This window comes from Tachysurus fulvidraco, chromosome 21 (assembly GCF_022655615.1).
Source record: "Tachysurus fulvidraco isolate hzauxx_2018 chromosome 21, HZAU_PFXX_2.0, whole genome shotgun sequence".
In the NCBI taxonomy this organism is placed as follows: domain Eukaryota; kingdom Metazoa; phylum Chordata; class Actinopteri; order Siluriformes; family Bagridae; genus Tachysurus; species Tachysurus fulvidraco.
Window position 1 is genome coordinate 12,580,748 of NC_062538.1, and position 13,060 is coordinate 12,593,807.

General features: G+C 37.0%; 1 protein-coding gene across 3 annotated transcripts in view; it reads right to left on the reverse strand.

Moving 5' to 3' along the window:
- The window catches only part of ebf1b (EBF transcription factor 1b), a 98,782-nt gene that overhangs the window by 17,198 nt on the left and 68,524 nt on the right, over window positions 1–13,060 (reverse strand). For all 3 annotated transcript variants that reach the window (XM_027139961.2, XM_027139959.2, XM_027139960.2), the window contains exons 10-11: window positions 10,306–10,432; window positions 1,564–1,652 (exon numbers count right to left, since the gene is read on the reverse strand). In XM_027139961.2, coding sequence (XP_026995762.1) covers window positions 1,564–1,652; window positions 10,306–10,432 — 216 coding nt within the window. The remainder of the gene's footprint in view (window positions 1–1,563; window positions 1,653–10,305; window positions 10,433–13,060) is intronic.

The window sequence follows — 13,060 nt, forward strand, 5'->3', positions numbered from 1 at the left end:
AATCACACAAAAACCACACACACACACACACACACACACACACACACACACACACACACACACACACACACACACACACACACACACACACACACACACACACACACCTGGAGCAAATCAACCATAACACCATTCTTGGAGTATTTTCATGTACTTTTTCCTGGAATCTCATAATTCATTTTTGTCAAACTGAGAGGAAATAAACAAAGGGGAGATACCAGTGTGAACCCCCTTAAAACGTCTACACTGAAGTGTAATTTATTGATGTGAGTCTGAGGTGAATTTTCCAGCACACTGAAAACACAAATGTTATGTGTTAAGTGTAAATGTTCAGTGACACAATATGAAATGACTGAACCATCCTAATCCTGAACCATGCCTAAATTATTTGCAATGCTATGATCATTAGCTATGTATTTTGTGTATTTTTAATTACACAAAACAATTTTTAATTTAATTGATTGCAAGCTTCTTTAGATCATATTGTATATAAACATAGTTTTAATGATCTTTTTGATGCAAGCCCTTTAAGTCTGGTCTAGAACTGAAACACACAAACACACTACAGCCAGTTCTATCACATGCTTATGTGCCATGCTTTTATTTGTCTTTCACACACACACACACACACACACACACACACACACACACACACACACACACACACACACACACACACACACACACACACACACACACACACACACACACACACACACACACACACACAGAGCTGTTTATTAAATTAACATGTATCTGTACAACCCCTCTCAGAATGTCCTTATACTTATCTCACTGTTAAGTCTTCTTGTGCTTGTGATTTTGTGTGTTTGTGTTTCAATTCCCCAGGAAAGTTACAGGCAGAAGATTAAGACAAACATACAAACATATGTGCACTTACAAAAAAGTACTGCAGAATCCACACAACAAACTAAGGAGAAAATCATAGAGTGCTCCAGCTGCACCACACTTGATTTAACATCTCAGGCTGACACACACATCAGTACACAAAGCACATCATGGATGATGCAGCAATGATGTAACTCTCCTTGTGCTTCGGCAACAGCTGCTAATGACTCAAGAACAGCAGTCATTACTGCACAAGTCTTATCTCCTAGCCTACAATGACATCAGAGTCGAGGAGTCAGGCTTTTTAGTGTTTTTATAATGTACAATTCTCACTCTGATGTAAGCTCTGCATCTTAAATCATCTATAATCTGGAAATGATCTGGGAAAAGTCTTGAAGTCAATAGTCACAAAAACACAAAAAAAATGTATGTGAGATCATGTCCTTCCTTCTTGTGCTTCTTAGCTCTTTTGTTCTATTTTGTTGACAATGCTGTTAATGATCAAATTTACTTTTTAGTAAATACTGTGCTCTATAAATATATACAAACATTTTTAGGGAAGAATAGACAGAATGTAATTTGAAAATATAGTATTTATATGTAACACTTTTGGTGTTGAACTCAGGCAATAGAAGAGTGTAATGAAGACACTCTATTATTCATGTATAATGGTATCAGTACTGAATCAAGTCAGAATGTAACAACACACCGTACCTTTGGCAAGCGCTCTGGGTCTCCAGGATGTCGAGGGATGACCTTTTGTAGCCGCTGGAAACCATAATCAATGGTGGGCTCATTTAAAGCTGAAAAACAAACACCGTTAATTCCACAACATTATTCTACAGATGACTGGTCCAACCATTAAATGACTGATCGCTGCTTTAGTGTTAAATCTGATTACAGATTTTTCTTCAATGCTCCACTAATAAAGTAACAGCCACGGCATACTAGTTACAAGTCCAAAGTCAATAAATCAATAAAGTCCTTCATAAAATTATAACATGAGGAAATGGAAGAAAATAACACTTCAGCAAAATCATGACAGTTTTAACACCACAGAAAGTGCCACTGAAATATACAATTGTTCTAATGGAAGCTATTGCATTTTCCCGTGATTACCTGCATTTATTCTACTCTAAGTGGAAAAGGATGGTACAAAATGGCAATCTGGGGATTTAAAAGGTGGTGCATTTCGTACAGCAATTACTGCGTATGGAGTCTTTATCTTGTCAGAAACATGAAAGTGCATCAGTCATCTAAAAGAATACAAAGACTGAGAGAAAATTTTACAAGCTCAAAAAATCTCACACAAGTTGGTTCAATAACAGAAAGAAAATGGAGTGGAAAAGAATATATGGCTGCATTTGTGGCAGTGCATTGTTTTCAGAAAGCTTCTGTTTAAAAGCAGTTTTCAGGCCAAACTGCAAATACAGAAAAATGTTCTAGATAGGATCTAAGTGTTCTACATTTTGAAAAAGACCTTTTATAAGAAAGAAACTGTAGGCACTAGATATGAGGATGAGATACCAGTTTTTAAATGTTTCATACTTCCTTCTATACTGTCTGCTAAGTTATGATGTGGTCCAAAGCTAAGACTGACCTAGCAACTCAGATCATGGACTCTTTCATTTATAGTCTATAGATGGCTTTAAAAAAAACCTTAAAAGAACTTTTTTCCACCACTTTGTGAAGCAGGAGTTTTAAAATTGTAAAAAAGAGGAAGAGAAAACCAAAACGTGGTTTGGATGGCATGAACATGAGGGAGTGTTGAGGGGTCACAGAGAGAAAGTGGAGTTGGGTGCTTTCCTGTCAGTTGGAGCAGATGGTCACAGTTCAGTGAATTTTAATAAAGTTATAATGATGTCAGTATGTCGTCCAACATGAAGGGAAACTCAAGAAACTTAGATGAAGTTGAAGTTGTTCAGGATTTTTAATATAACGAATGAGTCTGACATTTTATAGATTTGCATTTCTGGGTCAGATCTTAAGATAATCGCATTAATTAACCAACTTTTATTGACATGACTGTTTTATTGAGTCAAAATTGTCCAAAATATTTAGAGCTTGTAAAACAATATTTCACATATTGGAATGCGTGAACATTTACATAATTATAAAACTGTGTAAATGATTTGGAGGGTGGGAAAACGAGTATGAAACAGGATGTTCACAAAAGTGTGATAATCTGTTGAATAAATAGAGCGTAATTATATTGTTAGCATAATTTTCAGTGAAGAGGAAACAGCAGTTGTAAATGAAATGCGAATGTGTAAATCAATGGTGCACAAATGACTTCCAGTGTGAGAGAGTGTTAACGAGTAAGAAAAGTTTTGCATTTCCTAGTATGATGCTAGGTGCCTTTGTGTACTGTTTGTGTGAACTCCTTTTCACAAGTGTGGATTTTCACTCTATCTTGCTGTCGGCCATCCTAACAGTTCAGGGTCCAAACAAGTAAACAGCTTGAGTTGAAGAACAAAATGGATGAAAATGAGTTAAACTTATGTTAGCTGACTTACAGTGAGTCAGATATATTAGACCTGACATGTCTGGGAATAACTGCACAAGAATCAAGCACAGGTTTCATTTGAAATATTCCCTGCCCTTTTCATGTCTGTATTATTTTGTGAACAGTAAACATTCTAGCTGAATGTCTGCTGTATATCAAATATTAAGGCAAACTTGCAGTTTGCATTTCCCTTCCAACCTCATAACCATGTTTAATCCATTAACTTGGGTAACAAACTGTTCTTTCGCAAAGTAACATTTTTGCACCAGTAGCACATCTATTCAGATATTAGTTTACAGTCTGTTTTCTCTCTTCTAACTGAAGTGGGTAGATAATCAGCCACCATTCTTGAGTTTTATTAGTTTGTTTTATAGGGTAATTTATCCTATAAAGTATTTATTTATTCATTCATTATTAAGCTGCACAAGCAACAACAAGAGATGGTAAACGTTTACCTATATGAAGGAATATGAAGGAGCCCGATACAGAAGTCAAACAAACAGGTAATAAATACAACTGGACTACTATTTCATAATCAGGTTATGACTGATTTTGAAAAACATACAAAGTAAATAAATTTTTTTTGAATATCAAGTACATTCTACGATCATGTTAAGTTCAAGTAGTAGAATAACAGCATCGCTAACACTGAAACAATACACCAACTTAGACAAGAATGCCCCAAAGCCGTTTTTAGAAAAGAAAGAAACTTTAGTCTTCTTTTCACACACACACACGCACACACACACACACACACACACACACACACACACACACACACACACACACACACACACACACACACACACACACACACACTCACGGGCACACGCACACACAGGCCACAGGCACAAACACACAAACACACACACACACACACACACACACACACACTCTCACACTCACACACAATCTCACACTCTCTCTCTCTCACACACACACACACACACACACACACACACACACACACACACACACACACACACACACACACACACTCACACACACACACACACACACACACACACACACACACACACACACACACACACACACACACACACAGAGAATAAGTAATATGTAAATCCACTGATGTGATGTTTGCATAATCTGTAAACCTATAAAATATCTTCATTAATTAGCCAATTATTATTAATGCACAAACCATTAACATCAGCTGATACAGTTACATCAACTGATGTGGTGTTTTAAACATTTACTTGTTTAACAAACAGAAATACATGTCAAAGCACATACATGAACTAAATCTGTGCCCAAGTACCGTCTAACTAAAATAGGGAAGTGGAACTGTTGTTGGCATAAACGTTCACTATAGCCAGTAGAATATTTTCTACATGTAAAATAAGTGCTAACCACACGGGGAGTATTTATAACTTGGCGTAGCTCTTCTTTTGCAAACTGTTTTATTGTTTTCTTCGTACTCCCACATGGCTTCAGTTTGCTCAGCAATGCTGGTTTATTGTTCTCTCTGGGCAATCATAGCAGTTAACTGCTCCAAAACAGCATTGGGGCCAAGCTGGAGATGTTTATGCTACATGCTAACTTTGATGCTAAATGTAAAATTAGCTGAAATGCATTAGCTGAACAGGCATTTGTACGGTGGCCCTAAAGTGCAAAACAATTTCAACAAACCAGATAAGCTAAAGCAAAAATGAACATTTACTATAACTTTTAGCCTCTATACTCATAGATACTGTGAATTATTGTGTTTTTGTTATATATTTATTTAAATGTATTATTTTGTAGAAAGCTAAGTTACTTTGGTTGTGTATGAGATCTTGTATGCCTAAAGTGCCTAAAATCTGCACCCATAAAATTGACATGCGTTTAGATTAACCGTGCTTTCAGGAATAGCAGAACAGCTTCAAAGCCTTTTCCACAGTATGGGGCACAAAATTTATGTTTGTTGAAGAGAAAAAAATAATAAAATAAAAAAACATTCAACTGTTAATATAATAGCAGACTTGTACAGTCCAGTGTAGTTCCTTTTCAAAGTGGTTTTACTTACACTTTCTGTTTTGAGTTAATGTTGATGTGATTTTTGCTGTTGCATTCTTTTTTTTTTTTTTTTTTTTACATTTTAGTACCAATGTATGTCACCATACAGGCACAAATGTATTATTATTATTATTATGTAGTTCTCATCAGTCCAGATGGATGTCAAAATGCAGAGAAGTAAGATATTTCATTACTACCTCTACCTTACCTTAAATTTTGTAGGAAGAAATGGATCTTTCTAATGGGGGATTTAGTACAGCTAATGGAATGGAATGGAAATTTAGCTTTATAGCTACAGTGGAAAGCAACTGAACAAAGCTTAGCTAGCAACTGAATGAGTGTGATGTGGCTCCGGACCAAATTCCAGACACAAACGCCACACACGGTGTAACTAAGCTCAGGATTGAACCGATGACTCTAGAGCAATGTTTCCTGCTTCACCAGCATGTCAGCACTTCCGGTCACAGCCAGAACAAAGACCTCACTGCACATTATATCCAAACTCTGGTTTAGAGCTATACACCTTCAGTACAGCTCAGGACTTCAGGATGATGGGCATGTGCTTCACTGAAGCCTGAACATGCATGTAGTGTTTTCAACCTGCCAAAGTTCTCGCATACCACCTGCTGCGATCCCTCCACTGGCTTCCGGTAAGTGCATGCATCCGATTCAAAACACTGATGCTGACCTACAAAGCCAAAAATGGACCAGCTCCCTCTTACCTCAATGCCCTCATCATTCCTCGCACTGCACCCCGCAACCTCCGATCTACCAGCACTGCTCGACTGGTTCCACCATCTCTCAGGGTAAGAGTATACTGCAAGACTCTTCTCTGTTCTGGCACCAAGGTGGTGGAACGAACTTCCTCTAGAGGTCTGGACAGCTGAGTCACTGGCTATTTTCAAGCGGCGGTTGAAGACCAACTTATTCTGGAAACACTTCAACTAGCAATATTCTTTCCTTATCTTTTGCAAAAAAAAAAAAAAGCCTTTGACACTTTTTCATTGTAACTTTGAACAAATGTTTTAAACTCATGGTATCTTAAGTATGTAACCTAGTGAACCAGCATTAATGTATTCAATGTTAGAGATTTAAGCACTTATGTACGTCACTCTGGATAAGGGCGTCTGCCAAATGCTGTAGATGTAAATGTAGTGTAAACTTTCTCTCCATTAGCATCCTGACTCCTCAGAAGGAAGAGTGAGGAATAAAAATTATGTAGAATATCTAATCATGTACTCTGCATTACACTTGCATTAACTGCCTTTTGGATTAAATGTTGTTAAATTTTACATTTTTTGTATGATTCGTTAAGTATTTAGGTTTAAAATTTCCCTTCAAGTAATCGGATTTGAGCAATTTTACAAGCTAGCATTTGTTGCCTTTTTTTTTGTAATTATTAAGTTCTTACAGCTTAGCTAGATGCTTTGTATCAATGCACTGTCAACTGTTAGCATGTTTCATGTAGCATAAAGCTAAAGCTAAATCAATAAATGTGAAAAAATACATGTTCTTTGCTTAGTAACTGGAGTAGAAATCCAGACAGTTTGTCTCCATCAGATGTGGTAGCCTCAGTTAAATTCCTCAGTGAATTTGGTCATTATCAGGTTGTTAGAGTTTCACAAAAAAAATCTTTGGTACAGAAACATTGGCTGGTGTCAAAGAAAATACCAAATTGATATGACAGGAATTACATCAGCAATGAATTAATGAGCAAAGACTTCTCCCCCCCCCCCCAACCACATTGTGAGCGATCTCTTGCAATCAGACAAATCAATGCTCATTGAAATTTCATGAGGACAGATGCATGCCTCATCATATTTCACAATAATGCTCCAGAGAGGTGGATGGTCTGAGCAGTGGAGGAAAAGGAATCAGGAAGAAAATGAAGATGCCCATGATTGATTGGAATTAAAACTGAGTATATGGTTTGAGTATAAGTTAATATCTAATTAATAACTAAAGCTGCCAGCTGGTATTTCACAGGAGTATATCCCAGAGCACAGTATAAACACCCAAGATAATAATACATGACAGTAACCTTAAGTAAAAAACCTGAGAACTACACAAATGCTTGTGTTATGATTACAGCATCCGCACTGGACCAAACCCCATCTAAATGCCTAATTTAGATGGAATGTTCTTGCTGGATAAATTAAAAAATAACAATTTCAGCACCACCAGAGGACCATCGTTCATGGCATCATACAATTCCAATAACTCCTGTCCAGTTTGGTTCTAGATAACCTGTCATAGTGTTGCAGTAATAAACATAGGAGTGTATAGCAATCTCCTCAGCTTCGTTTTTCCCACCTCCAGGTGGGATGTGAAAATAAGGGCACTGGGGGATCGATCCTTGCAGCAGGGCAGCGTTCAATACCTCTGAATTATTGCTTCATTCTTCCCTCCTTATTATAGATGAGTTATTTTCCCCAAGCCACCCCAGTTTAGGATCAATAAAGAATCTTGTCTTATTCTCAAACTTATTCTTATATCTTACTTCCCCTTCTCCCTTGCTTTATGTTTTCCTTAAGATGTATGGTTTGACATTTGAGATTTGTGGTGGGAAAGGAAGGTTGTGTGTGTGTGTGTGTGTGTGTGTGTGTGTGTGTGTGTGTGTGTGTGTGTGTGTGTGTGTGTGTGTGTGTGTGTGTGTGTGTATGCATGCGTCTGTGTGTGTTTGTACTCTGAAAGATACAATAATTAAAAAAAACACTCCTGTTGAACTTATAGGAGTGCAGACACATTTGGCATTTCTAGTTATTACAAATTATATCCAATGAAGAGAAATGACTACATATGACTGTGGTGTCAATATAAGGTCCGGCAGAGCCACATCCCTACACAGATTGTGCGTTTCCTTGTTTAACAAAACAAACTTTTTTTTTTTTTCCAAAAAACCTTACCAAAAAAGTTAGCTGACAGGATAACTCTTTTCTGTGACACAAAGTGCGAATTCTGGAGACAGACAACCTTGACTTTAATGAAATGTGAAGGCAGAAATGTGATTGCAGTCTCTGCTAAATATAATGGCATGCTATATGCATGACTTTGTCTACCACAATTACATCAATATATAATATACAGAGCTAATTCTTTAGGATTCTGGCTAAAGATGTAGCATAAACAGGGTTTGTCTTGCTAGGTATCGGTTTATTGATTGCTCCTTCACACTTCCTCTTTGCAAACCGCTAGCACTGACACATACTTTCACGAGTGACAGGGCACCTCCACTGTCAATTATAGAAGATTTATTAGGTACTGTGTGCCCTTTGCAACTAAATCAAGGCCAGAGAGGGAAACAATGAAACAAATAAAGAAAGAAAGGCAAAGTGAAGTGTTTTGTGTAGGAATGATACAGTATATTGTGCCTAAGTCTGTAGGATTCTTCAATAAAGACTACAAGACATAACACCCTGCTCTTCTACTCACCTACACACTGCCTTGTCCATTTAAAGTCTTATAATGTACTCTTCCATGGTATGAATCTTTCATTCTTTATCTTGGTTGACTGATTTTGGAGGTTACAAAACCTGACATACTACTGGCAGTTTCCAGGTAGCCACAGATTAGCACCTAGCTGGAGCCTGGCAGAAAGTGTCCATGGCTCTGCCTGTATTGATTTAATTAGACCTGCAGAGCTGTTAGCAAGCTATGCTAATAGCCACCATTCACACAGTTCAGTAACAGGCTGATTAGTTTTGCCAGCTGTTCAGTGAGTACTAGCTATGCCAAGGCCAACTAGCACTTTACTTTCAAGGAAGTTGGGGCTTCTTTGCTGTTTAGTTTGGTAAGAAGCAGAAATGTAAAAGGTTCATGTAGTATATAGTCTGAGCTAAGGGAAATGGGAGGAAAAAACAGTTTAGTGCACACCTATATAAAGGTGCATTGCTCAGCACCAACTATCACTGTGTATCATGCTCATGTAGATGTCTAAAGTGAAAACCCAATGTACTCTCTCTCTCTCTTCCACTTACTCTTTCTCACTTTGTGTTTAATGTTGATATAAAAAGTATATATGTGACTTTGGGGAAAAGACTGAGCTAATTAATACAGATTTAGTCAGAGAGGAAAAAGAGGGGAAATATGCAGTTTTACTCACAGCAAAACTATTGAAATTGTTCTGGGACTACGTCCACAATGTGTGTGTGTGTGTGTGTGTGTGTGTGTGTGTGTGTGTGTGTGTGTGTGTGTGTGTGTGTGTGTGTGTGTGTGTGTGTGTGTGTGTGTGTGTGTGTGTGTGTGTGTGTGTGGATAAAATGAGTAAGGCACTTGTTTTCTTTGTGTTTGTGCACCCGTCTGTGTTTGTGTGCAATGGTCTTTGCAGCTCTTTTTTCTGCAAATGACTTCAAGATGTGGGCCAATAAAGTGCCCACTGTTTGTCTAACTAAACTGTTACAGTGTTTACAAGCAGAGCTCATTACTATCTCCTCATCTAGAGTAATTAAGGAAAAAATATCCTCCTTTTTTTCTGGTAAGTCTTTGGTATATAGACTCTGCATTTTGCTTTTTGTGTATGTAATTCTGAATATAAGTTTAATACAGATCAATTATTAAAGACAGCTTAAATGGAAAGGCTATATATATAAATGAAGGCTATATTGACACTGTACTGGACTCCAGCAGTGTTATGCCTGTTTATGCTTACACTCCAAAGCTTTAGACCCTGTAAGGACTTCATCATGTCCTTCTGGGGAATTCCTCAAAGATTCAGTGCAAAACCCTACAAAGTATTTTTCAGATAAGGTTTATAGTAGAAGTTAAAACTCCTTAATCTTTTCAAATAACCTACAGCTTTCCTAAAACTCAAGATACCGCTTACTTTTCACCTGAGATGTTAGCTGTTCTCAATAGTTACTGTTCTTTTATAAACACTGGTGGCATATTTGTGGTCAGCTGATGTAACTTTGGGATGAGATTGGACAACTTACCTGTGTAAATGAATCTGCCTGGGGTCCCTTTGCAGAACTGTTTTGACTTGTAGGAAAGCGTAACCTCAACAACACCAGGGATGTGCCGGGGAGGTGTCTGCACCCGGATGGCATGAGGGGTGATGAGCTGATAAGAGAGAGAGAGAGAGAGAGAGAGAGAGAGAGAGAGAGAGAGAGAGAGAGAGAGAGAGAGAGAGAGAGAGAGAGAGAGAGAGAGAGAGAGAGAGAGAGAGAGAGAGAGAGAGAGAGATATTTACTGTTATTCCTTTTTGTAAGACATTCCAGTTTGATCACTACAGACTTTATATTCTGTTTATTTGGTTGCATAAATACTTAACAAATGTAATAATTATGTTTCTGTTAATTAACTGTAGAGACTGCTGTTGAACTAAAAAAGCTAATGTTGGCTAGCATCCAAAATTCCAAGATCCCTGAAACACATAATCAATCCTTAAATGCCAAGAACTCTGAACACGATAAATAAATATGTCTAAATTGTGTTTGTGTGTGTATCGTGAGCTTGTATGGCATACTGATCATTATCAGGGGTTTGAAGGGAGCTGTTGTTACGTTATGAGCAGGCGCATGGGGTCTGTATTCCTTGTCTAGAGTCTCCCTAATTAGAAACATGCTGAAACCTGAAATGATTAACTTTAGGCATTAACCTTGTTCCCAAACACTAATCACTCAGTCATGAGCTAAATACTTAAATATATATTTATATAGTACACAGTGCTCATTAATTTTTTGGCATTCTTTATTTCTTTGCCACACAGAGAAATGTGTTTGTGTATCATTGTGAGTTTGTGTGTGCTTGTGAGAGTCCCTGAACTTGACCTTAAGCTGGAGGTTTTTGTATGTGACCTTTAAAACAAAACCAAGTATAAAAAAAACTTTATAAAAATAAGCTAGTGTACCATACACACACATATTCATTTAGGGCTAATCAGGACATTTCTCAACCTATAACTACTTCATGCTTCAGTCTCATGGATGTTTTTGAGACAAATGTTGAACTAATCCTGTATCTTTTTGTGAAAGTATCACATGAACAATGATTAGGAAAAATTAATCTTCTGTCTGTTTTTTTTGTTTTCCCTCATCATAGCATATCAGAGTAATCAAATCCATAGCTGATGGGTATAGCTGAGAGGGCTCTGGGTGGGCCTCCTCATTTAAGGGCTATGAGGTTATGGCGGAAAGGTGAAAAGGTTATGAAGTCTACAGGAAAAGCTAGAGGGGGAGGAGCCAAAGGGCAGTAAATCTGTCCCAGATGTACGCTGTCATTACACTATACAGGCATCCTGTGCTGTGTGCATGTGTGCTCATTCCTCTGATATTTTATTCCATATCAAAGGCACTTGCACAGATTATGGTCTATGAAGAGAGCATCACTGTATTATACCCGAATTATTCACAAATTATGCATTTGATCAGTCTACACAATAGATGTGTCTCAAATGGCATGCTGTGACATGAAAGAGTCCTTAAATCCAAATAATATGCATTTTAGAAAAATAACTCTCTAGTAGAATCTAGTACTGCAAGTAGAATTACTTTACTAATATAGTACTATATTATACTAATATAGTATAATATAATATAATACAACACAACACAACACAACACAACACAACATAACATCGTCATATTTTAATACCCTTCACATTGTAAGATTATTATTATTCTCATTATTATTATTATTATTATTATTATTATTATTATTATTATTATTATTATTATTTGCACACATTATAATGTCAATTGTGCTGCTTTGTCATATTAATGGAACATCTACATCTACTTCATACTTCTGTGTCTTCTCGTATTGTCTTTTTCTTGTGTTAACTGAGTGCTTGTTCATAGCTAACATTTGTTATTTGGTTAAATGCGTGGTTGCTTTCTTGGTGTTTTGGTGGTATACTGTACAGTATGTGCATTTCTACGAACCTTTTATTAGCCTGTACCAGATATACATACATGCTTCATGTTCTGTGTAACTTGTTAAAAGTTCTCATTATTGCATGTGTTATTTTGTGATATTCTGTTTCCTTTAACACTTTAACAATTTTAACTGCACCATTTTACTGAGCCTATTATCTGGAAAGGAACACCAGATGAAAAATTAGCACTCTGTGCTCCCTCATTTACAGTTCCTTCATGCTGTTTATCAGTCCCTGACAAATAAGGTTAGTGTTGATTGCTCCCATGCTTCAATTGTTTGGCAAATGTAGGCTGCATCGTTTGGTTTGTTTAATATACTAAGTACTAAACAATCATCTACAATAGTACCTGACTGTGTGATTTGAGACATTACAAAAATGTAAGTCTGTTTTAGCTCTGTCCTGAACATGCTCGTACAGCACTTCTGTTCTCTGAGCGCTTGTTTCTGCCTTATTACAGGATATTAATTTATGTATATATACCACTTTACAAGTGCATGGATGTTGTAAGGACTGACAGTATACTTTATCAGGTATATAACACAGGAAGTTATTCTTAATGTGAAATTTGACCTAGTGAGATTCAATTATTTCTTAATGACATTTCTTTGGATTAATTAGTTGTTTAGTTCGAGGTTTTCCAGACTCTTTTCATGCCCTTTACCACTGATTTGGATTGACAGAGATATTGTCCTTTAATTGCCATGTTTTAATCTCTCCAAAGGACACTGACAAAGAAGCATGGACAACAATGTATACATTACAAAACCCAAATCAAACTTGGCTCATAAGTCAGCCCGTATTTAATATAC